The sequence below is a fragment of the Bos taurus genome, chromosome 5, assembly GCF_002263795.3.
Source record: "Bos taurus isolate L1 Dominette 01449 registration number 42190680 breed Hereford chromosome 5, ARS-UCD2.0, whole genome shotgun sequence".
NCBI lineage: Eukaryota > Metazoa > Chordata > Mammalia > Artiodactyla > Bovidae > Bos > Bos taurus.
The window spans coordinates 115,393,502-115,419,554 of NC_037332.1; the positions used below are offsets into that span (position 1 = coordinate 115,393,502).

The 26,053-nt window shown below is 56.8% G+C and overlaps 1 protein-coding gene across 2 annotated transcripts in view; it reads right to left on the minus strand.

Moving 5' to 3' along the window:
• Positions 1-676: 676 nt before the first annotated feature.
• The window catches only part of PHF21B (PHD finger protein 21B), an 88,452-nt gene continuing 63,075 nt past the window's right edge, over positions 677-26,053 (minus strand). For both annotated transcript variants that reach the window (XM_002687979.7, XM_003586165.6), the window contains exons 3-13: positions 22,522-22,614; positions 20,652-21,002; positions 18,348-18,488; positions 14,408-14,459; positions 11,823-11,899; positions 9,561-9,615; positions 7,023-7,045; positions 5,858-6,016; positions 4,301-4,376; positions 3,841-3,944; positions 677-2,739 (exon numbers count right to left, since the gene is read on the minus strand). In XM_002687979.7, the coding sequence (XP_002688025.1) occupies positions 2,521-2,739; positions 3,841-3,944; positions 4,301-4,376; positions 5,858-6,016; positions 7,023-7,045; positions 9,561-9,615; positions 11,823-11,899; positions 14,408-14,459; positions 18,348-18,488; positions 20,652-21,002; positions 22,522-22,614 (1,350 nt within the window). In that variant the 3' untranslated portion in view covers positions 677-2,520. The remainder of the gene's footprint in view (positions 2,740-3,840; positions 3,945-4,300; positions 4,377-5,857; positions 6,017-7,022; positions 7,046-9,560; positions 9,616-11,822; positions 11,900-14,407; positions 14,460-18,347; positions 18,489-20,651; positions 21,003-22,521; positions 22,615-26,053) is intronic.

The window sequence follows — 26,053 nt, forward strand, 5'->3', positions numbered from 1 at the left end:
GTGGGGGCCACACACACACGGACCCACCCGCAGTGTTCAGTGATTGCCCAAAAGCAGAGCCGACGCGGCCTGACCGGTCAGCCCGGGCAGGGGAGCGGGTGGGGGCGGGAGCAGGAGGCGCTGGCTGCAGCAGGCCCCGCTGGGAACTCCAGCAGACAGTCACTTTGTCCTCCACCCCATTCTCTGGCCACAGCTGACTGTCCGTCGATGGGCTCCTCACCCAGCTGGACCAACCAGAGGCCTCTACATCACATCTGGAGCAAGGATGCAGGCGGTCTGGCTTCCCAGTGTGACTAAGACCTGGGGCGGTTGTGGGACCCTGGGGCCATGCTGCCCAGGAGGCAGAGACAGGGGTCTTGTGGATCCTGAGAGGAGGAGGAGGGGGAGGAGGGAGGGAACAGTGTGCACGTGGCCCCTGGCTCCGCACGGAGCCTGCTCTGGGCTTCTGTTACTTGCGATTGTCAATCCTGGCCCTAAAAGGGGTGCCTGCACCCACCCGGGGTTGGGGGATCTGTGCGTGGTAGCCCCGCCCAGGGTTCTTTCTTCCTTCCTTCCCTTGAGGTGGGATGAGGGCAGGACTCTGACCTTTACCCCCTCCAATCCCCATCTCCCTGCCCCCCCGACCCCGTGCTCCCCAAGGCCTCTCTGTTGAAGGCAAGGAAACAAACCACAGGGCTCTGAAACCATCCATCGAGTTTAATGCATCGTACAGAAGGAAACTACATCGGCGTATTCAAGACAAACACTGCTTCTCTATCCTCACTAGCCATCGGACGGCCCTCCCTGTCCAAAAAAAGCTAAGTCTCAAGACACATCGGCAGCTACCCCTCCCGGGTCCAACCTTTCACATCCTCCCATTAACAATTTTTTCAAAAACATAATTCAATCCGTCCGAGAAGAAAAACCAACCAACTGGAAAAAAAAAAAAAAAAAAAGGAACTTGAAAACGTTTACATCGCAAGCCACGCGGTAATGCATAATTGGCATCTCGAGTAACCAATATATAAGACGTGTGTCTCACAGTTCACTTTGTTCATCAATAAAAGAATATAAAAATCTTGTTCAGCCCAGTGTTAAGTGTATCAAAATAGATCTGTATCGTACAGCACAGTTTCTCCCGGAGTCGTGGAAATGACAGGAGGGACCGTTGGCGGGCTGTGTGGGGCGCCGGCCAGCCTCCTTGCTGCGCACCCGGCATATGCGTGCGTGTGTGCGTGTCTGGGGCCACGTGTGCGCACGCACACGTGTGCACTGCGATCGGCACCGTGTGATATGCTGGGGGTGGGAGCCCCGTGGCTCCCAGATGCTCATCCTGTTGTGCTAAGTTCTAAGTCCCTCGGGGACTGGAGAAGCCGCAAGGCTTGACAAGCCTGCACAGCCCACCCCAGACACAGGAGCCCTTTGACGACGGCGGGCGCCCTCCCTCCGCTTTTGGGGCGACTGCAAGAAGAGGGACCCCCCCAGTCTCCCGAGGCCACTGGTCTCTCCCTCCCCCCTCCCCCCACTTCTTAAAAGCCGCTCTGGGCCCCTCTGGTTTGGCAGCCTCCCCCTCCGCCTGAGGGGGCTCCTGTTCATCCCTGGCAGCGGAGACCCCGGTGAGCGGGAAGCAAAGTCACCAAGTCCCCTTCACATTAAATTATCTCACAATAAAAACGCCATACAAAAATGTAAAGTTATTTTTTTGGCATAGTGTCTGTACTGGCAAGAAAAGAGGAATGGGATATCTTATCGGCTCTTCGAAAGGAGAAAAGAAAAGGCTTCGGTCGTTAAGTTGAACGATTCAACCCCAGGTGGAAAACCTGCCAAACGCCTCCCCAGCATGGCTGCGGCTCCATCTCGCCCAGAGCCACCGAGGGCAAGATGAACCCAGAAAGTCAGCAGAGGCGGGGAGGAGGCGTGCAGCGAAGGTACCCCCGAGGCCAGGGGCCAGACAGAGGCCCGGCCGACAGCAGCGTCCGACCCTCGGGAGCGTCCTTCAAGTTAGCTGCGATTCTCAACGCTAGTAACACTGATGATGGGGGCCGGGCGTCTGGAAGGCCTGGCGCGCCTGGCGGCCCCGTGAGGTCGGGCAGGCGGGCGGCGGAGTCTACCTAGGTTTGCTACCCACCTCTTGCTCCAACTAGCTCTACTACTCAGCTACGTCGTGACCTCGGCTCCCCTCCCACAAGCATGTAGGGTGCCTCGGCCCTTCTGTCGGGCGCGGGGCTGACTCGAGGCCGAGGAGACAGCTGTGCCCAGAAGCCCGAGGCCTGGACAAGCCCCCCAGCGGTGGGGAGCTGACTCTGCACCCCGAGCTGGACTCTGGACGTCCTGTCTGACCGGAAGCGGGCAGGACTCCATCCCCAGAGTCCTGGCTCTGGGACTCTCATTCAGCTCCTCCTCCCTTCTTTCCTGTCTCTGTCTGGTTTTAGGTTTGACTGAAATTCATAGTGTGTATGAATTAAGGCTGACAGAACCCGCAGGTCTTGCAAGCAGGGTCCCAGTGACTTTCCGCGGGTGTGAAGATGGGTCCCTTGGGGGTCAGTTGTGCCCCTGGGGGTGCTGGAGGGCAGAGTGCATGGCTGCTGTTGAGGGCTTGGTCCAGGGCCCTGCCAGCAGTGGGGCGGGGCTGGTGGTCGTCATGGTGACCTGGAGCATCTGATCACCCTGTATCAGTCTAAGGAGGGCCCGCAGGCGGTCCAAGGACGACTGGGTGCCCCTCTGCCGGGCCAGCAGGCTTGTCTTGAGCTCCAGGCATTTCTGTTCAGGGAAAGTGTCAGAGAGAACAGTCTCAGCATTTAGCAATGCATGCCACCCGGGGCAGCCCCTTCTCCCAAAGTCCCTCCCTTCCCTCGCAGAGGCTGAAAGAAAGGAAGAGGGCCTCACACACCAGCTAGAAGCGAAAAACGGAATCCAATGGCAGTCAGATCCACAAGAGAAGTTGGTTTAGGACTCAGGGCTGGAACTGGTGTGTGTGCAGGGATGTGGGAGTGTGCTCCCTGTGGCTGGGGGGCTCCCAACTGACCACACCGTCCCCGCCTCCTGCTGGAGGAAGCTCGGAGCCTGCTCTGGCTCAGCTGCAACCCCTGGGAAAGACCTTGAGCTTGTTGGGCAGGTCTTTCCTCTTTCTCTTGCCTGCTGTGTTCACGGCTTTTTCTAGCCCTTTAGGTTTCATGGCATCACAGTACAGTGGTTAAGCACTGAGGCCTCAAGTTAGAGTTTGAATCATTTGCTGCTTGGGCAAATAACTTCAACTTCCTGAGACTATGTCCAAAACGCCAAGATGGGAACAATCACAGGGCCTCTTCATAGAGTTATTGAGAGGATTAAATGAAATACAACATTTAAGAAGTTTCTACCAGGGCCTGACACTGCTGTCACCATCATCGCCACCAAATTCATCACCATCACCACCATCACCACCATCATCACCACCATCACCACCATCACTACATCATCACCATCACCACCAGCATCACCACCATCATCACCATCATCACCACCAGCATCACCACCATCACCACCATCACTACATCATCACCATCACCACCACCACCAGCATCACCACCTTTTGCCACCACGCTACAGAGAAGAAACCATCATGCTGCCTTTATACAAGAAGAAACTGAGGTTCAGAGATAGGGCCTTTCTGAGGTCACAGAGCTGAGAAGGAGCAGAGCCAGATGTCCCGTGCCTTGATAACTACGTGTGTCCTGAGTCACAGAGCTGCCCTCTCCACCTGCTGACTCCCTGAACGACGCTGGTGAGTCTGCCCTCTTCTGGGGCCTCAGTAACCGGACAGTAACACTTTGATCTGCAATATCCCGTGGTCCCCCGGCAGACCCCGCCCGCCCTGCACACCTTCACGGCCGAGGCCAGGCGCCGGTCTCGCTCCTCCAGTTGCTGGCGCTCACTCTGCAGCTCACTGCCCCTCTGCAGCAGCTTCTGCTTCTCCTCTTCTTTAACTAGGAAAGAGGAAGGACTAGGAAAGGGCCTGGATCCCAGGCCCCACCGGGAACGGCAGGTAAGCTGGGGCTGGGCCGTGGCTGAGCAGGAGAGGCAAGAAGAATCCTAGGTCCATCCCTAGGGGTCACTCTGGCCACAACCTCCTGCAGGAGCCACAGGCTCTTGCCGGATGCTCAGGGGCTGAAATTCCACCTCCGCAGTAACTGCCCTGCACGCAGGATTAGTCCAAGGCTCCCTCTGTTCAGAGCTTTGGATCAGAGCAGCCTCTGCTGGGCTCAAAGTGAGTTCAGCAGTCTGAGGGCGGGGTTGAACAGAAGGGCGTCTCTGCCCCTTCCCAGCTGCCCCGATGTCTCACCTGTCTTGTGGGTGACGTAGGAGTGCACGATGGCCAGCATCCCGGTCCAGGGCACACCTCCATCTTTCTTTAAGGCCTGGAGGGCAGATGGGGGACTGAGCCAGCAGGCAGCCCAGGGCCCGCCACGCTCCGGCTGAGGAACCTGAGGCGGGGGGACGGGGGCGACAGGGGCACGGGCACGAGCTCTCTGGGCTGCCACACCCCCCTCTCCTCAGGTCCCCACAAAACCCAGTATGATGGGAACTCAATGTTTCCTAAAATAAAGAGGCTTCCTCATTGAAATAAAGAGGATTCCGCAATGATTTTACAAGTAACACATTCTATAGAAAAGTGTACTTTTAGAATAGCACTGAAACTTCCCACCACCCAGCCACACACAAGATTAACACTTGCAAGAATTTTCACCCAAGTTTTCTATTCTGCACCCTGTTTTTCTCAGTCAGATGGCTGATGATCAAACTAAACAGCAGCTACAAAACCTGTTTTTATTTTATTTTTAGTTTTTGAAAACGTAACCCCACATAGTGAACAAGTCCCAAAGAATTCCAAATTCCTTGTTAAAAAAAATCATTTTCAGTGACTCCATAATATCTCACTGAGTAAAGTGCCGGAATCTATTTCACTAACTCTTTGGTGGGGAAACCAGGCTGTTCCTATTTTATTATCTTTTATAAAGAAAAGCTGAGGGACTTCCTTCTGTACAGAACTTTACTTATATTGAACTGTTCCGTAGGTTCTATCCCTCAAAGCAAGACACCGGGTTTAAAAGGTGTACACATTTTTAAGGTAACGTCTAAGAGTGCTCATTTCACCACATCATTGCCAGAAGGGAATGTTATCGTTTTTGCTAATTTGATGGTTTTTCATTTGCATGTTGCTGTCAGTGAGAACTGGGCTTCCCTGGTGGCTCAGCTGGTGAAGAATCTGCCTGCGATGCAGGAGACCTGCGTTTGATCCCTGGGTTGGGAAGACCCCCTGGAGAAGGGAAAAGCTACCCACTCCAGTATCCTGACTTGGAGAATTCCACGGACTATATAGTCCACGGGGTCGCAAAGAGTCGGACACGAATGAGCGACTTTCTAATGTGTTAACTGGTGCTATTTTTTGTGGTTTGTGTTATTAGTACACTAAGTTGGATCGCTAAATCAGCTGCAGAGGGACACCTCTGCTCGCTCTATACCCATGTCCTCAACCGGCAGTGTCTGAGATGGCCATGACGGGGGCTGTGATTGGCATCTACTGGGTGAGGCCAGGGACACCACTGAACACCCTACAGGGCATAGGACAGCACCCCCCAACAGATTATCCTGTCCCAAAGGTCAGCTGTGCTGAGGTTGCAAAGCCTGGTTCTCTACCCAGCCCCTCTTCTTGCACCTCTGCCTCTCACCCCGCCCCAGCCTGGCCCTCCCCGTCTCTGCTCACGGTGGGGATGACCCAGGAAGCAGGGACGGTTTGAGCAGCCTCAGATGTTGTGCCCGGTGAGGGAGGGCCCTGCAGTTCAGGGAGGTGGTGAAGGTGAGGGTTGGGTCACCCACACACAGACACAGCCTCCCGTACCTTCTGCTGGCATTTGGGGCACACCCACACGCCCTTGGGTGCTGTCTTGAGGGGCGGGTCCAGGCAGCTGAGGTGGTAGGCCCTCGGGCACGTGCCGCACGGCTGCAGGTTGGTCCCTCGCTTGCAGGCAGCACAGAGCTCATCGTGGGTGATCTCGTTCTGGAAGAGACGGGACGGTGGGAGGCAGGTCAGCGGGCTGGGAGTAGGGGCGGGGGGCAGGCAGCTGCCACCCCGACCTGCCTGGGACCCAGCTCTTCTGCCAGGGTTTTCAGCAGCTCTGGGAGACAGGACTAAGCCCTGATGACGGGGGATAATGAAGTGAGCGCGGGCCTGCAAACCAGGAGGCGGAGCATCCCGGTCTCCTGCCTCAAAGCCAAGGCCCCCCCAGGCCTGTGGGCTCCATGTAGCAGGACTCGGGCTCAAGGCAGCTCCTGTCCCCATGCCCCGGCTGGCCAGGCACAGAGTGGCTGTGGACAAACGCTACCCCCGCCGGCATGGACTTGCGACACCGCAGGGTTAGTGCTGCAAACAACACGGTCTAATGGAAATGTCATCACATGTTGGTTTTTAGTGGCTTGACTGTGGCATGAAGGGACTGGAAGTTTAGAATCAGGTCTGAAACTGAGTAAAGGAAAACACTGAATAAACTCTGAAGACGTGCCCACAAGTAAGGTTGTGACCAGCAAGCATCCTGGGAAGCAGGGACGTAGTGTGTGCGAGCTGAGTGGGGCTTCACAGGGTCATGGAAATGTAGGTGTGTGGGGGGGACCCTGAGACCCGAGTCCAGTCCCTAATGAGGTGGGGAATGAGGCCCAGAGAGGGCCAGCTCTGCCCAAGGTCACACCGTGAGGCCAGACAACCCCCTGGCACTCAGCATCAGCTGCTTCCATGTGGGCTGTCACGGCTCCAGGGGTCCCTGTGTCCGGAGGGCTCCTGCTTGAACTGTGGGCTGAGCCCCGTGGTGATGCCCGACTCTGTGGGGCATGCTGGAAAGTGGACTGGTGCTGTACAAAGCCCTCAGCACCGAGGGTGGAGCCCAAGGCCCTCTGCTCCATCTCACAGCAGCAGGACACTGGGGCCCCGGCCCCTTGCCAGGAGTGACCCTACCTGGACTCTGTGGAAAGCATGTCCCACCCACCCAGGTGTGAGACCAAGGGACACGTACCTTCCAGCAGGGGTCCTCATTGGCTAGCACAGGGAAGAAGGGCGGAGAACATGTTAGTGGCCATGGGGAGCACCGATCAGGACTAGAGTCCACAAGACCCAGGGTGTAAGGGAATATTACAGGCCCCAGTGACTCCTGGGTCCTCACCTGGGGCATGCTGGGAGTATCTCAGGTCCCAGTGACTCCTGGGTCCTCACCCTGGGCATGCTGGGATTATCTCAGGCCCCAGTGACTCCTGGGTCCTCAGGGCATGCTGGGAGTATCTCAGGTCCCAGTGACTCCCAGGTCTTCACCCTGGGCATGCTGGGAGTATCTCAGGCCCCAGTGACTCCTGGGTCCTCACCAGGGGCATGCTGGGAGTATCTCAGGTCCCAGTGACTCCTGGGTCCTCACCAGGGACATAGGCCCCAGTGACTCCTGGGTCCTCAGGGCATGCTGGGAGTATTTCAGGCCCTAGTGATTCCTGGATCCTCACCAGGGGCATGCTGGGAGTATCTCAGGCCCCAGTGACTCCTGGGTCCTCACCAGGGGCATGCTGGGAGTATCTCAGGTCCCAGTGACTCCTGGGTCCTCACCAGGGGCATGCTGGGAGTATCTCAGGTCCCAGTGACTCTTGGGTCCTCACCAGGGACATGCTGGGTGTATCTCAGGTCCCAGTGACTCCTGGGTCCTCACCCTGGGCATGCTGGGAGTATCTCAGGCCCCAATGACTCCTAGGTCCTCACCCTGGGCATGCTGGGAGTATCACAGGCCCTAGTGACTCCTGGGTCTTCACCAGGGACATAGGCCCCAGTGACTCCTGGGTCCTCACCAGGGGCATGCTGGGAGTATCTCAGGTCCCAGTGACTCCTGGGTCCTCACCCTGGGCATGCTGGGATTATCTCAGGCCCCAGTGACTCCTGGGTCCTCAGGGCATGCTGGGAGTATCTCAGGTCCCAGTGACTCCCGGGTCTTCACCCTGGGCATGCTGGGAGTATCTCAGGCCCCAGTGACTCCTGGGTCCTCACCAGGGGCATGCTGGGAGTATCTCAGGTCCCAGTGACTCCTGGGTCCTCACCAGGGACATAGGCCCCAGTGACTCCTGGGTCCTCAGGGCATGCTGGGAGTATTTCAGGCCCTAGTGATTCCTGGATCCTCACCAGGGGCATGCTGGGAGTATCTCAGGCCCCAGTGACTCCTGGGTCCTCACCAGGGGCATGCTGGGAGTATCTCAGGTCCCAGTGACTCCTGGGTCCTCACCAGGGGCATGCTGGGAGTATCTCAGGTCCCAGTGACTCTTGGGTCCTCACCAGGGACATGCTGGGTGTATCTCAGGTCCCAGTGACTCCTGGGTCCTCACCCTGGGCATGCTGGGAGTATCTCAGGTCCCAGTGACTCTTGGGTCCTCACCAGGGACATGCTGGGTGTATCTCAGGTCCCAGTGACTCCTGGGTCCTCACCCTGGGCATGCTGGGAGTATCTCAGGCCCCAATGACTCCTAGGTCCTCACCCTGGGCATGCTGGGAGTATCACAGGCCCTAGTGACTCCTGGGTCTTCACCACGGACATAGGCCCCAGTGACTCCTGGGTCCTCACCAGGGGCATGCTGGGAGTATCTCAGGTCCCAGTGACTCCTGGGTCCTCACCAGGGACATAGGTCCCAGTGACTCCTGGGTCCTCAGGGCATGCTGGGAGTATCTCAGGTCCCAGTGACTCCTGGGTCTTCAACCCTGGGCATGCTGGGAGTATCTCAGGCCCCAGTGACTCCTGGGTCCTCACCAGGGGCATGCTGGGAGTAGCACAGGCCCTAGTGACTCCTGGGTCCTCACCAGGGGCATGCTGGGAGTATCTCAGGTCCCAGTGACTCTTGGGTCCTCACCAGGGACATAGGCCCCAGTGACTCCTGGGTCCTCAGGGCATGCTGGGAGTATCTCAGGCCCCACCGATTCCTGGGTCCTCACTCAGGGCATCATGGAAGTAAACATCTCTGCCCTGGTCATGGCCAGAACCCATCAAAAAATAGGTTCATCGTGGCCCCTAAGCTCCCTGAGGAACATGGCAGCAGCGAGCTGTCCAGTGGAGAAAACATTGTTCCAGGGACCCCTCAAAGTGGCTCACTGACAACTCATTTTCAACCATAACCCACTTCCATTCCGGTAAGGGATGGCCAAACCACATAATTTAATGATCACAAAAATAGTCTTCTTCCTAATTTCTGGAAATTATATAGTATAGTGGGAAGAACAGCTCCTGTGTGTGCACCGCACTCGACATTACACAGAGCTGCCTCATTCACCTGCTGTCCCTGGCCCAGCTCTGAGAGGCCGGCACTGTCATGGGCCGGTTTTATACAGACCAGCAAACCGAGGCTCAGGGAGGTCATGTGATAGATGAGGGCAGCAGTGTGCAGAGGGCCCAGGGAGCCATGACGCGCTGCCCACAGAGAGCAGCTGTCCGGCCGCGGCTGTGGACGGGGCAGGCTGGGTAGCTGGGCGGTGGCCAGCGGAGTGAGGTGTGGCCCACCCAGCCCCACAGCAGCCCTGCAGGAGAAGCGCTTACCTCTTGCTGTGAGGAACAGGGGTGTGTTGAGATAGTTGGACGCCAGTCGCTTCCTCTGCAGAGACAGAAAACCAAATCGAATCACAGGGGGCCCTCCTCGGTTGACACAGACCCAGCCCAGGACTCACCCGGGACAGGGTCCCCACCCTGGGCTCTGGACTCCAGCTGGACACCCGAGACCAGGGGCAGAAATGGGGACATGGGCATGGGGGAGGGGAGAGGCAGGTCAGCCAGGGCAAAAGCCAGCAAAGGCTCTGCCCGATGGGGCCATCGTGGCTCCCGTGGGCAAGCCTGCGTCATTCAGGAAGGACGGCTAGAGGTGTCCAGGTAGGGCAAATCAGTAACAAAGCGGACATCTGGCCGTCCATCTGTCTGCCTCCTGAGTCTTCTTTCTCAGCAGCTTCTGGGCTCAGGTTGGGAAACGAAGTGTACTAGGGATTGGCTCCCCAAACCCCACTTCTTAGCATGAGGCCCAGGAACCTGACAACAAAGAGTGACCCTTGGCTCATCACGTGTAAATGGAAGAAGTCTCCAGTACATTCCAGAAGGTGACTTTAGTCCTGGGCTTTACAACTACAGGCCACGTGGGTTCAGACCCTGGTGGTTCAAGGTGGCTTTGGCTGTGGCAAGACGATGCCTGTAGACTTGAATGACGGGTTGTAAACCTGTCTCTCTCAACATGTTTGGGCCGTGTTCAGGGTCTAGAGAGACCCATGGAACTACATGTTGTCAGGGCTTAAGGTCACAGGGCTTTGCATCAGCTCCTAATTCGCTAATCAGGTCATTTCCGGTCAAGGCCACAGACTTCGGAGATGAGGGTATGGCCTGGCCCCCAGAGCAGGGGGCACGTCCATCGCGAGCACAACCAAGGGACGGTGCCCATTCTGTACAGAGGACACGCAGTTTCCGTGGCTGGAGCTGGAGGAACAGCTTGGTGCCTCTCACAAATGGGGCACAGCGTGCTCAGAAAGTCGAGGGGGGAAGTGAGCGGGTGTGAACATGCGTGTGCTCTGAGCGGGAGTCGGGAGGGTACCAGCGAGGACAGGCAGGTGGGCTGGGGAGCCGGCGACAAGGACACAGGGCGCTCTCCCCACAGGGCACCCGCAGGCGTCCCCGCCCGGTGAGGTCCAACTGGTGAGCCGCAGACGTGGGACAGCTGGCTCCGACTCAAGAACTCCCCAGGGGGAAGCCAGCGCACCGTCCGCCTGTCCTCCTCTGGGCCCTGCAGGGCCTCGCTGGCCTCCGCGACGTGCCAGGGCCTGGGGCTCCCCTTCAGGGGGCTGCCCAACTCCAGGGCCCTCATGAAACAGCTTCCCTTTCAGGGCAAGATTCCAGGGCGTTTTTCGCAGGAAAGCCCGAGCATCTGCAGCCCCGGCAGACCTGGCTTCTGAGAGATGACATCTGGATTCAAGCCGAGAATGCTGAACTCTGATGTGCACGGGCAAGGCAATCCCATTCTGGATTCAGTTCCTCCCTGGGAACGTAATGCTGGGAGGGGCTGGGTGCTCCCTGGGCTGCCCTTAAACGGCATCACTGACTGGCGCTCAGGGACTCTCATCACCCCCTAGTAGGGCTGCAGCCGACCTCGCCTTGGGGGTGGGGAGTGTGTTGGATGGGATTTGGATGAAGGGGGCATCCCCTCCCTTGGAGTTAACTGTCACACCCTATTTGACCAGTTTCGGCTATCTGAGGGGAGTGTGCGCTGCCCACCATTAAGAAGCAGTCTAGAGCTGGGGTGCCGCTACGTGAAAGGAACTGGGGCTCAGGGGGTTAGGGGAGGGGAAGGTGGGCACGCCAGGCCAGGTCGCTCCTTGCTGGCCTCGCGTCTCCACCCAGAAGGAAATCACTGAAGTCACGGCCACTCCCTCTCCTCCTCCAGCCAACCCTCTCCCCAGCCTCGCTTGGCCCAGCCCCTCCCAGGCCCTCTTCTCTGTGGCTTCTCTTGAGTCAGGAGCTAGGGCTGAGCCCGCCGGGTCCCCGGAGGACCAGGGCCCAGCACTGCCTGCGACCAGCCCTCATGCCGGATCACCGGGACGAAGAAGCAGGGAGCCGGCTGTGACCTGCATCCAGCCCCAGCCCCGGGGCAGCCCGCCTGAGAACCTGCTGACATGGCGGTCCTCTGCCTCACCAGATTCTGAACCCAGGAGGTCAGGGCTGTTCACTGTCACGCTCTGAGCTCTAATCAGGAGGGGCAGGTGAGGAGGCCGGCCCCGCGGAGCCTCCCCCACCCCTCACCCCGTGTGCGGATGGCGGGCCCCTCACCTCTGTCTCCAGGAGGCCGCTGTAGGCAGGGTTGGCTGTGCTTCTCCGCTTTCGCTCCTGGCGTTTGCTCTGGATCTCTGGAAAGGCCCAGATGCAGAGGTTACAGGAATCTTCCTGCCCTGGGAGCCCTGGACTCATCCTCTACAAACCCTGGGCACTGCCTCCTGCACCGCAGCCCCTCTGCCCAGCATCTGGCCGCAGAGTGGCCCTGAGTGGGCCGGGGGCCCCAGCGTCGTTCGCTCTGAGGCAGGACACAGCTGCTGGCCTCAGGGTGAAGGACCAACTGGGCGGAGGGTGGGGGATACCCAGAGTCCAGGCACCTGCTCTCAGCACGGCCCCAAGTGCCATCCTCCAGCCTGGGGACGCCTCTCTTGGGACCTTAGGACAGCTGGTGCCTGATGGTCAGACTGCGGCCAGACTGAGCTTCGGAGTAAGGCTGAGTGCTCCTGGGAAGGCAGGTGCCCGCCCTGCTCAGGCAGCCCGGCCCTCACGACAACAAACACAGTCCTCCCTACGGGGCCTGGCGGGGCGAGCCTCCTGCAGTTCGAGAACTGGGTTTTCCCTCCTTTTCTTTCTCCCTTTTGCTTTGACTGCCAGGTGGGCCCTGTCTCTCCGTCTGTAGCTGTTTTGACATTATATCCTAGTCTCTGTTTCTCGGATCGGATTTCTCCTTTGAAACTGTCCCAATATTATTTGTGTTTCCCGTAAGGCACCTCAGACCCTGTGCAGAAGTTAGGATCCAAATAAACACAAATAAAAAAATATTTGGGTATCATGGGCAGGAGGGAGCAGAGTTTGCAAAATGAGAACTGTTTATACAAATTATAATAATCGCAAATGGATTCGCAGAGTGCTTTTAGCTCAGTTGCCATGACAACCCTGCGAAGTCCAAGTCCGAGGAAGTGGTTTTCCTCAAGTCATAGATGAAGAAACTGAGGTTCCGAGTGGGGAAGAAGTTGGCCCAGGGTCACCCAGCTCCAAGCAGCATGGCCAAGACTTGAACACCGGACTTCTGACATGACTGTTTGGGCCAGTTCCACCATCCCAGGCTGCCTCCACGGCTCCAAAGACAGAGCAGAAATGGCTCTCGAAGGCCGCCATGCACAGCCAGATTCCCTACACTCAAGTTCAAGCAGGAGGATTCAGACATGAACAGAACTCCTTCCAAGAAGGCAGGGGGGCCATGAGAGGAGGGGTCCTTGCATGGGACATCCCCACGGGGGTCAGGTCCATGTGGCAGGGTATCTGAGTGGCCGGACCACGCCCCTGTCCCTTCCCACCACCTACACCCCAGCTGCTGCCAGAGACCAAGTCAGACCCAGGGAACGCAAGGGGAGGTGGCCGTGGAAAGGCCTGGACCCACCTCCAGGGCACGTTTGACTCGGCCGTGCATGGGGTGGTCTGGTCAAGGCCCTTCCCTCCCCTGGCTTCAGTGCTGTCCTGGAGATGACCTTCACCTGAGATGAGAGCTAGTCAGTGCCTCGGGCACTGGGGTATTCAATTCACTCCCTCCTGTCCCTCAATTTTAAGGAGGAAGAGCAATCTAGCTTTCCTTCCTGAATCCAGGTCTCCCTGAGGTGCAGGGGTGTTCTCACTTTATAAAATGTCTTTAGCAGTGAGGCCGGAATCATGGAAAAACACTCTGGGTCATGAGTCAGGAGACATGGATGCCATCCTGGGCCTGATAGTGACTAGCTGTGTGACCTTGAGCAAGTGAATCAATGTCTCTGGCCTCCGCTTCCCCACACGTGCCACAAGACGGTTGGCTTTATGCTTTCTGCTGCTGCTGCTGCTAAGTCGCTTCAGTCGTTTCCGACTCTGTGCAACCCCATAGACCGCAGCCCACCAGGCTCCCCTGTCCCTGGGATTCTCCAGGCAAGAACACTGGAGTGGGTTGCCATTTCCTTCTCCAATGCATGAAAGTGAAAAGTGAAAGTGAAGTCACTCAGTCGTGTCCGACTCTTAGCGACCCCATGGACTGCAGCCCACCAGGCTCCGCCCTGAGATTCCAGGACGATGCACAGAGCTAATCTGCAATTGCTCTCATTGGTAAAGTCAAACGGCACCCACAGTGTCACGATGATCTGTCTACTCAACGTGCTGGCTTCCACCGACCCGTCTGGGGGCGGACATGAGTCCACAGGCCAACTTGACAGAAGGGAAGGTGGCTGCTGCTCCTCTTGGTTCTATCCAACAATCCCAGGAGGAAGAGTTGGCTATTATCCCATTTTATAGATGGAGAAACTAAGGCCCAGAGAAGCTGGGTGACTTGCCCAAGCTTGAGCTGTCAGTCATGGCAGAGCTGGGCACCCCGATCTTATCACTTCACGGTGCTGCCTCCAACTAGGGGGCAGAGAACCCACAAAGTCCCTCCACTGACACACAGAGGGTTCTGTGCAGAGTCAAGCCGGGAGAGCGGGTGGGCTCCTTGGTCTCAGTGATGACAACCAGGCACTCAGCACTGACCTCGCAGAAGGTGGGTCACATCTGACCGAGAATTTGAGACCCACTGCTTCTGTCTGATGCCAAGTCAGACCTGACCCACCCACCCAGCAGCCAGGCCCAGCCCCACCGAGGGTCCTCACCTTCCAAGTGCTCCGTCGTCACCAGGCCCAGCGCCACCATGAAGGCGATTTTCTGAGGGAAGGCAAGAGAAAGGTTAACCCAGCTTTTCTATTTGGGGGTTTCCTTAGTTTTTTATCTAATGCTCTTTTGCTGTTCCAGGATCCCACAAGACATGAGTCATCCTGTCTCCTTAGCTCCTCTGGGCTGTGACAGTAATCACAAACTACAAATTTCCAGTTGTATGATAAATAATGTACAGCATTGTGACTAGAGCCAACAGTACCATACTGTAAATGTGAAGGCTGCTGAGAGTGGATTTGAAAAGTAAGTGTTCATCACACAAAAATAAATAACCATGGAGGTAACAATGGATAACAATGGACACACCAACTGCAATTCCTGTGGTGCTCCTGTTGCAATATATACGTATCTCAAATCACTATGTTGTGCACCTTAAACTCACACAAGGTTATATGCCAATTACATCTCGATAAAGCTGAAGAACATTTTTAAAAACAAGGGGTGGTGACTTGGTTATTTCTGGTGAATTGTAGAAAGATCCTTCTAGCTGCAGAGAGGAACCATCTAGGGGCTGGGAGCCTGGGTAGAGGGGAGGCAGGGACGAGGGCAGTGGCAGCAGGGGTGGCAGAGGGAAGGAGCATCTGCCTGCTTGGGTCTTGCCCAGACAGGTGGCCCAGCTGTGGCTGGGGGTGTGGCCTGGGCTGTGGCTGGGGGTGTGGCCTAGGCTGTGGCTGGGGGTGTGGCCTAAGCTGTGGCTGGGGGTGTAGCCTAGGCTGTGGCTGGGAGTGTGGCCTAGGCTGTGGCTGGTGGGGTGGCCTAGGCTGTGGCTGGGGGTGTGGCTGCAGCTGGGGCTGGGGGTGTGGCTGCAGCTGGGGCAGGGGGTGTGACCTGGGGTGTGGCCTGGGCTGGGGCTGGGGGTGTGGCCAGGGCTGGGGTTGACTTGTGGCCAGGGCTGGGGCTATGTCTAGGGCTGGGGCTGTGGCCAGGGCTGGGGCCAGGCTGGAATGGGGCCAGGACTCCTACTCTAGCTGCCATTCCATGAGGCACTAATGTGAGAGTGCCTCAAACTAATGTGAGAGACTAATCTGAGAGTGACCAGCTTGGTCAGATGCTGCCTGAGGCCAGGGAAACGAATAGCACAGAAAAGGCCAGGCTCTGTCCTGAAGAAGCCAGGGACTTTAGGACAGGATGGAATCCACCAAGCCTGGGGCAGGAGCCAGGCGTCCAGGGTCTGTCCCGGCTGAGTGCACAGCCCAGTGACCGTGGACACGCCGACCTCTCTGAGCCCGTCTCCTCGTCTGTACAGTGAACGCTGTCATTTCTGCCCCATCCACTTCGCAGAGCAGCTGGGAGGATGCAGGCAAGCAGGGGAGGAAGTGCAGTTAGTGGTAGAGGGTCGCTCAGCAGGGAAGCGGGGTGTTACTGCCCCAGGTCCCTTTGATGCCTTGTGAGGGTGCTGTTGCGTCGTGTTCCCGAGCCCAGCTCATCTCACAGGCAGCCGTGGGCTCCAAAGAAAGTGTGTGTGCGGGTGTACAGACACTGGTACCTCAACAGCCACTGCCCCGGAAGCCACCACACAGCTGAGCCTTACCAGCCCGTCAGTGTCTCTTTAGCCCCAATCCACGCCCACCCCCGGCCCTCCGAGTCCTCGACTGGTGCATCTGGGCACATTTCTGGGGCAGCTGCTGCTCTGGCCTCCAGCACTGTTGACTTAGGTTCTTCACAAACAGGTTCAAAGGCCACTGAGAAGCCTGCGTCTATGCAACACAACAGCTCCCAGCCTTCTTCTAAAAGCAACTTTAATAAGGATTTTTACACCAGGACGTGTTGTAATTGCAAGTTCTATTTAAGTCATTACATGTATTTACACTAATTATGTAGTTAGATGTAATTATACTAATTGTATAAATGCACAATAATTGACTAAGATATACTTTGAAAGAACAAAGAAAAGCCACCCAGAGAACCTTCCTGAATATTAAGGGTGCAGAGAACCCCATCGGAGGACAGAAGGGTGCTCATGGGAGCTTGAGCTGTGAGCTGGCCCCTCAGCCCCACCTCGCATACAGTGGGTGCTCATTCATTACCACCAAATACAATGGACTGCTCTCTTGAGACAAGATTGGGCCTGAAGCCACAGAGCAGACTAGCTGCATCTCAACCTTGGTGAGTAGTCCACTCTACCAATTCCCAGCAGACTTTCTGGATGTGTCAAAGGGCAATAACCAAGTCACTCTCCTGCTCAAAGACATTCCATGGCTCCCTACTACCCAAGGAATGGAGTTCCTCCTTGGCCACCTGCATCCAGGTCTTCCAGAATCAGCCTCCAACGTCCATCTTTAACCCCATGTTGAGAAGTTCTCAGTAGCATCATTGACTCAGTGGACGAGTTTGAGCAAACTCCAGGAGATGGTGAAGGACAGGGAAGCCTGGCGTGCTGCAGTCCATGGGGTCACAAAGAGTCGGACACAACTGAGTGACTGAAGAACAACATCTAGAAATTCTCACCCACACGTGCTACCCAGGGTCCAAAGAGACCGGCTGATTTTCCAGGTGTGCTGAGTCCTCTCCCCATGTCTGTGTGACTGCCTAGGCAGTGTCCTCCAGCTGACATGCCACTCGTCCTTCTCCTGAAACCGTCTGTGTTCCCATCTCCGTGGTCACACCCCTCCCCTCCAAGGCCTTCTCCCTCTCCTGTGTGTTAAGTCGCTTCGGTCGTGTCTGACTCTTTGCGATCCCACAGACTGTAGCCCGCCAGGCTCCTCTGTCCATGGGATTCTCCACGCAAGAATACTGGAGTGGGTTGCCGTGCCCTCCTCCAGGAGATCTTCCTGACCCAGGGATCACACCCGCAGTTCTTGATTTCTCATGCATTGGCAGGCGGGCTTTTTACCACTAGCACCACCTGGAAGCCCTCCTTCTCCCTGGATCTCCCACAGCTCAGAATTTGTAATTCTCTGACAACACCTGCCATTTGTTCTAACCCAGGTTCAAGTCCAAATGGCCATGCCTGTGTCTGGCGGTAGGAGTGAGCATCCTCGAGCCTGGACTAACTACACCTGCCCAGTCTCACTGTCCCCATCCTCAGCCCAGAGCCTGGCCTGCAGCAAAGGCTGAGATGTGATTGGCAAATAAGTGACTGGATGAACGGATGAATGACTTCTTTAGATGACAGAGCTCTGATAAAAAGACTCAACAGGAGCTGGAGGAGCCCAGGGGGATCTGTTGGTGGTAGGCGGTCAGGGAAGGCTGCCTGGAGGAGATGGTTTCTGAAGGTGATCTTGTAAGACAAAACAGTCAGTAGGGAGAGGAACCAGGGCCAGGTAGGGGCAGTCACAGGGAAAAAGGCCCAGAGGGGGTGATTTTGGCCCAAGACAGCTGAGGATGCCAGCAGGAACACAAGGACACCACCTGCTGTGACCAAAAGTTCAGTAAACAGCTGACTTTTAGGTCCTGCAGGTCCTCCTGGGCTGCCTTCAGTCATTCAGGAACAGTGGGGTGGAGGGAGGAGCAGGACTGCTTCAGGGTCACGTGCTGCCAAGAGCAGGGCTGTCCCTGGACAGGGGTCCTGAGGACAGGGGGACGGGATGGGGGGACAGCCGGGCTCGGGGGTGCGGAGTAACAGCCAGCAGCGCCCAGGCACGCTTTCGGGACCCCAGCGGACACAGACCGTGGGATCCTCCCAACAACGCTGCTGGGAAGGCAGACTCACCCTCCCACCTCACAGACGAGGAAGCAGACGTGATGCCCTCCCCCCACGGCACTGGGAGGGCAAGCCAGGCAGACTGGGCCAGGGTCAGAGCTCAGCACTGCCCCACACAGCCCCTTAGCCGGCAAGTCTGGGACACACAACAGCGGGACCTGGGCTCACGGGCCCGGTCTCCACCCTAGCCCATGTGGGGCACGTCCTACAGCGGCTCCTACACCACCGCCACCCACCTCGGGGTTCTCCTGGCTCGAGGGCCGCTCTTCCTTCCTCTTGTTGCTGGCCTGAGCCCCCCGATTCGGCTCCTCCGTGGGCGCCCGCGACTCTGTGGTGTTCTCGGGCTGTGGCTGCACTTGAGACTGAATGATGATGACCTGGAAGATGGGGTGGAGGGGTGAGGGGGTCCGGAGGGGCCCCACGGGCAGGGACTACAGGGTGGAGGGGTGATGGGGATGGAGGGGACCCACGGGCAGATTACAGGGTGGAGGGGTGAGGGGGAGCTGGAGGGGCCCCACGGGCAGGGACTATGGGGTGCAGGGGTGAGGGGAGCTGGAGGGGCCCCACAGGCAGGGACTACGGGGTGGAGGGGTGATGGGGATGGAGGGGACCCACGGGCAGATTACAGGGTGGAGGGGTGAGGGGGAGCTGGAGGAGCCCCACAGGCAGGGACTACAGGGTGGAGGGGTGAGGGGGAGCTGGAGGGGCCCCACGGGCAGGGACTACGGGCTGGAGGGGTGAGGGGAGCTGGAGGGGCCCCACAGGCAGGGACTACAGGGTGGAGGGGTGAGGGGGAGCTGGAGGGGCCCCACGGGCAGGGACTACAGGGTGGAGGGGTGAGGGGGAGCTGGAGGGGCCCCACGGGCAGGGACTACGGGGTGGAGGGGTGAGGAGAGCTGGAGGGGCCCCACGGGCAGGGACTACAGGGTGGAGGGGTGAGGGGGAGCTGGAGGGGCCCCACGGGCAGGGACTACGGGCTGGAGGGGTGACGGGGGGGCTGGAGGGGCCCCACAGGCAGGGACTACAGGGTGGAGGGGTGAGGGGGAGCTGGAGGGGCCCCACGGGCAGGGACTACAGGGTGGAGGGGTGAGGGGAGCTGGAGGGGCCCCATGGGCAGGGACTACGGGGTGGAGGGGTGAGGGGAGCTGGAGGGGCCCCACGGGCAGGGACTACAGGGTGGAGGAGTGAGGGGGAGCTGGAGGGGCCCCACAGGCAGATTACAGGGTGGAGGGGTGAGGGGGAGCTGGAGGGGCCCCACGGGCAGGGACTACGGGGTGGAGGGGTGATGGGGATGGAGGGGACCCACGGGCAGATTACAGGGTGGAGGGGTGAGGGGGAGCTGGAGGGGCCCCACAGGCAGGGACTACAGGGTGGAGGGGTGAGGGGGAGCTGGAGGGGCCCCACGGGCAGGGACTACGGGTGGAGGGGTGAGGGGAGCTGGAGGGGCCCCACGGGCAGGGACTACAGGGTGGAGGGGTGAGGGGAGTTGGAGGGGCCCCACAGGCAGGGACTACAGGGTGGAGGGGTGACGGGGGGCTGGAGGGGCCCCACGGGCAGGGACTACGGGGTGGAGGGGTGACGGGGGGGCTGGAGGGGCCCCACAGGCAGAGACTATGGGGTGGAGGGGTGAGGGAGAGCTGGAGGGGCCCCACAGGCAAGGACTACGGGGTGGAGGGGTGAGGGGGAGCTGGAGGGGCCCCACGGGCAGGGACTATGGGGTGGAGGGGTGAGGGGGAGCTGGAGGGGCCCCACGGGCAAGGACTTCGGGGTGGAGGGGTGAGGGGGGAGCCTACAGGGTGGAGGGGTGAGGGGGAGCTGGAGGGGCTCCCACGGGCAGGGCTGCAGAACCGGGGCCAAGTGTGTCCACCCTCTTCGGGCACGCGGCCTGGAATTGCGGGATCATAGAGGAATGAGGAGGGGGGAATCACAGAGGAGGCAACCAGGGCCTGAAAAGTCCTCAACTCCCTCCCTGCATCAGCAGGGACTCTCTTCCAGCCACCCACTCGGCCACACATTTTATTAGCTAGTTAATTATTCTTATGAATGAAACACTTCATCCATCGAGGCGTTATTCTTTTCCCACGGGTATTGATTCGTTCAGCAACACAGTCTTTTTTTTCCTTTTTTTGGGAGGGGGTGCACACTGCAAGGCATGCGGGATCTTAGATTCTGACCAGGGATCGAACCCGTGCCCCCTGCAGTAGAGTCAAGGAGTCTCAACCCCTGGACCGTCTGGAAAGTCCCTAGCCACATAGTCTTCCACCCACGTATTCACTCCCTTTGCACCCCACCTTCTTCCCACACCGATTCATTCACTTGATCCCTCTTTCATACACCATTTATCCTACCACCGACTCATTCATTCATTTATAACCCCACCCCCATCCGCTCCCTTACTGATTCGTTCAGTCTCACTGTTCATTCACTCCTCTGCCCTCACTGCATCCATTCACTTGGCCACTCGATCATTCCGCCATCCGGTCACTCACGCTGCCCAGCCCCCCTTCACCTGGCCCCGAAGGGAGCCTGCCCTCCCTCACCTTGTTGTCCGCGCTGATGAGGAGGGGCTGGACTTTGACGCTGTCGCTGACCATGGACACGGCGGTGCTGGGGGCCATGGCGGCGGCATTGCTGGGGGCGGTGGAGATGATGGCGTAGGCCACCCCGGCGCCGCTCAGAGGAGAGCTGACGGCGGCGGGCTCGGGCAGGGCCCGTGGCTGGCTGCCGGGCGCTGGCACATGGCTCACGGTGTTGTTGGCGGTGGGAAGCGCGGGGCTGGGGTTCTTGATACTGACCACGGTGGCCTTCTGGAACGTTGGGGGCTGCTTGGGTGGCCGGTCCCGGCCCGGGGTGACGGGGAGGCTGTCTGGGATCAGAGTCTTTGGCCTAACCTGGGGAAGGGAGGGTGGGGGACATGGTCAGACAGACAGGCGGGATGCTGACAGGCCTGGCCAAAGAGCAGTCCTGAGCAGAGCCAGGACTTGGGGAAGACTCCAGAGCAGGGGCAGGGACGTGACCTGGCTCAGAGACCCCCGTGTTAGAGGAGAGGGGATGGTGGTGTAGAGACTGGGGACCTGCTTCTGGTACCACCTCCTCCAGGAAGCCCTCCCTGATCCTCAGGCAGGCTATGAGGTGCTATTCCCACAGCACCCTGGGAATCCTTCTAACTCAGGCTAATCACTCTGGGTTCACAGCATCTTGACTCCTTGTCTGTCCCCCTCCTGGAATCTGAACCTGCTGGGGACAGGACGCTGGTGAATTCAGCACAGGTGGGCATTCAGAGGGGCTGCCACAGGACAAGAGGGCCTGGGGCCCCTGCCCCTCACTGGGCTCTGGCTGAGGGCATCTGTGCAGCCTGTAGCCCCAGGACAGGCAGGAGCCGGCGTCACCTGGGCAGCTGGCAGCCCCTCGAGGCTCAGCAGCAGGTGCCCCACTAAGCTAAGTCCCCACCGGCAGGCTTCTGCTCCAGACCTGGCCCAGCTACAAAGGCTCTTGTGTCAAGGCTAGGGAGGCACTGGCAGCACCCTCTTTGCAGGAGAGGAGACTCCGCCCAGGAAGGTTGGAGGTCAGTTGACTGGTCCAAAGTGCTGAGCTCAGTCTCAGGGGCCCCAGAATGGATCCAGGGGCACCTGGCCCAGCATCTCCCAAATGCACCTACTTGTCCAGAGTTTCTCACGCTTTTCTTAACCGTGGCCCATGCTCAAAAGTCTTCATTACATCGTGATCCAGTCTGGAAACACACTCTGCCCACAAAACAGTGTTTCTGATGTGTCTGCTCTATTCTAGTCAAGCATAGCTTATTCCATTAAAAAAAAAAAAAAAAAATCCTGGTCATGACCCACTAAACTGATTTCTCAGTTCTTCAGTGTGTGAAAAAATGGGGTCTAGTCCAAATGGCACCCCACTCCAGTACTCTTGCCTGGAAAGTCCATGGGGTCACTAAGAGTCGGACACGACTGAGTGACTTCACTTTCACTTTTCACTTTTATCCACTGGAGAAGGCAATGGCACCCCACTCCAGTACTCTTGCCTGGAAAATCCCATGGACGGAGGAGCCTGGTGGGCTGCAGTCCATGGGGTCGCTAAGAGTCGGACACGACTGAGCGACTTCACTTTCACTTTTCACTTTTATCCATTGGAGAAGGAAATGGCAACCCACTCCAGTGCTCTTGCCTGGAGAATCCCAGGGATGGCGGAACCTGGAGGGCTGCCGTCTATGGGGTCACATGGAGTCGGACACGACTGAAGCGACTTAGCAGCAGCAGCAGCAGCAGCAGTCCAAATGTCTCCTCTGGAGGGTGGGCAGAGGAGGCAGGAGAGGAAAGGGACTCCCTTGAGGTTGCACCTAAAACCTCAGTGCTGAGGGGCTTGGACAGACAGACAGACAGACACCCGCCGCAGGCCGCTTACCTGAGGTAGCACTGCAGCTCCTTGCCCGGCCAACCTCTGCAAGGAGCTGACCTGAGGACCGGTGACAGGCACTGCAGTGATGGTTCCCAAAGCCTGGAAGACAACGGAGGGCAGCACTCAGATGGGACGGGGCGCTGGGACGAGGCTCGGGAGGAAATCTGGGGGCTGTGGTTCAGGCACAGAGTCTGGGATACAATACCAAAGATGCAGTCCACATAAGAAGAAATTAATCAACTGAACTTCAAAAACAACTGAGGGTGGAAAGACAGATTTTAAGAGAACGAAAAGTGAGCCACGGACAAGGGGAAAAAACCACTTTGCCAATCACCTATCTGATAAAAGACTTGTACCCAGAATATATGAAAGAACTGCCAAAACGCACTCATCAGAAAACAAACAACCCAATTAAAAACTGATTCGAACAGAACAGATCGCTAAAGAAATAAGCTACTGAAAAGAAATAAGCTACTGAAAAGATACTAAATATCATGAGTTATTAGAGAAATGCAAATTAAACAATAGTAAGATACTACTACACACCCATTCAGAGGGCGACAACAAGAACTGGCCGAGTCCAGGGCTGGTGAGGATGGGACGCAGTCCGACCAACACTCTTGGGAACATAAACTGGTATAACCACACTGGAACAGTTTGACAGTTTTGTAAAAAGTTAAATATATGTGTATTGCTATGGACTGAATGTCGGTGTCCCCCGGAACGCGCGTGTCAAAACACTAACCCTCAGTGTGATGCTTTCACGGACGGAACCTTTGAGAGTGACCAGATCGTGAAGGTGGAGGCCTCTTGATGGGATTGTGCATGCTCACGCAGTCATATCTGACTCACAAGACCTCGTGGACTGCAGCCCTCCCCGCTCCTCTGTCCCTGGGATTCTCCAGGCAAAAATACTGGAGAGGGTTGTGATCACCTCCTCCAGGGGATCTTTCCAACCTGGGGATCAAACCCACACCCCCTGCATCTCCTGCATTGGCAGGCGGATTCTTTACCTCTGAGCCACCTGGAAAGCCCTTCAGACAGACACAAGAAGAGATCTAGCTTCTTTTCTAAACCTAGTCTTGAATCAGATGTCACAACATAAAACTAATTGTAAATAACAATTGAAATAAGAACATTTTAAAAGGCTTCATTCCCTTTCCCCCCCTCAGTTTCAGGAATTAGAGATGGTCTAGATAAGAGCTCCAGAATTAGCGCCCTGAGGAGCCTGGTAGGCTCCAGTCCATGGGGTCGCTAAGAGTCGGACACGACTGAGCGACTTCACTTTCACTTTTCACTTTCATGCATTGGAGAAGGAAATGGCAACCCACTCCAGTGTTCGTGCCTGGAGAATCCCAGGGACAGAGGAGCCTAGTGGGCTGCCGTCTATGGGGTCGCACAGAGTCGGACACGACTGAAGCGACTTAGCAGCAGCAGCAGCAGCAAGGAGAGATTTGAGAGGGTTTCCTTCCCGTCTCTGCCACGTGAGGACACAGCAAGGAGTCTGCCGTGGTTTGAATGTTGAAAGTGAAAGTGTTAGTCACTCAGTCATATCTGACTATTTGTGACCCCATGGACTGAAGCCTGGCAGGCTCCTCTGTTCATGGGATTCTCCAGGCAAGAATATGGGAGTGGGTAGCCATTCCTTTCTCCAGGGATCTTCTCAACTCTGGAAAATCCCATGGATGGAGGAGCCTGGTAAGCTGCAGTCCATGGGGTCGCTAAGAGTCGGACACAACTGAGCAACTTCACTTTCACTTTTCACTTTCATGCATTGGAGAAGGAAATGGCAACCCACTCCAGTGTTCTTGCCTGGAGAATCCCAGGGACAGGGGAGCCTGGTGGGCTGCAGTCTATGGGGTCGCACAGAGTCGGACACGACTGAAGCGACTTAACAGCAACAGCCATTCCCTTCTCCAGGGATCTTCTCAACCCAGGGATCGAACCCTGGTCTCCTGCATTGCAGGTGGATTCTTTACCATCTGAGACACCGGGGAAGACCTTTGAATGTTAGCGTCCCCTTAAAATTCACTTGTTCAAATTCTAATGCTCGAAGTGATGGTGTTAGAAGGCAAGGCCTTTGGGAGGTGCTTCAGCCAGGAGGGTGGAATCCTGATGAAATGAATGGGATTCGTGCCTGTAAAAGAGGCTGCAGCGACTCTAGCCCCTTCCCCCAGACAAGAAGTCTGCAGCCGGAAAAAGCCCTCACCTGGCCATGTTGGCACTCTGCTCTCCAACTACCGACCTCTAGAACTGTGAGCAATAAGCTTTTCTTTCTTTCTTTTTTTTTTAATATCATCTTCACTGGATGTCTCAAAGGCACTTGGTGAAGTTTAACACTCATTCATAAAAACACTTGTTGTTGTTTTTTTTTTCAGTTTTGGCTGCACTGTGTGGCATGTGGGATCTTACTTCCCTGACCAAGGATGGAACACAACAAGCCTCCCACACTGGAAGGGCAGAGTCTTAACCACTGGACCGCCAAGGACGTCCCAGTAAGTTTCTGTGTACAAGAACCACCCAGCCTGTGGCATTTTTTCTCACAGCTCAAATGGACAAAGGTGACATCCATCTGCAAATCGGGAAGAGGGTTTGCACCGCAAACCAGATCAACCAGCACCTTGACCTTGGACGTCCCAGCCTCCAGAACTCTGACAAATACGTGTCCGTTGTTTAAGCCCCCAAGTTGATGGTGTTTTTGTTGCAGCAATCCCAACTAAAACATTCTGCCTCTAGACATTACTCAAGGGAAATGAGAGCACATGTCCATACAGAGGCTTGTTCAGGAACATTCCCAGCAGCTCTACTGGAAACAGCCCAGATGTTCATCAACGGGCCCACAACAGGTCCACAGATGAGCAAACCGTGGCATATCCACACAACGGAATATTACTCAGCAACGAAAAAGGAATGAGGAATGAGCAACTGATATGCACAGCATGGATGAATCTCAAAGTGGTTTTGCTGAACGAAAGGAGAGGGTCAAAAAAGGGAGCACATACTATTGTATGATGTCATTTACATGAAATTCCAGGAAATGCAAACTCATCTAAAGGGATCAGAGATTGTATCGAGATGGGGATGAAAGGAAGGGACTACAAAGGCCTAGGGAAACTTCTGAGGGTCAAGGGTGTGTTTTCTATCTTGATTCTAGTGGTGGTCTCACAGATGGATGCCTATGTCAAACACCTTGCACTTTTTAAATATAACATTTTATTGTATATATTATTCTAACAAAGCTGCTAAAAATAAACTCCCTTCCCTATTTCCCCCCTTAAAGCTCTCTGTCCCTGGAAGGAGTATCATCCTTCCCCAGATGAGATGACAGAGGCCCCACAACCCACAGAGCTGCTTCTCCTGGTTACGATGGGGTGCTTCCTCCCTCCTCTGGAACTTCCCACCTGCCCCAAGTGGACAAAGCTCGGAGGTTTATGTCCTTCCAGCCAGCTGCCCGCCTCTCTTCATGGAGCCGAATTATCCACATTTAACTGGAAATTCACCGTGGACATTTGCTGGAATAGAGCTTTATACGCAACGC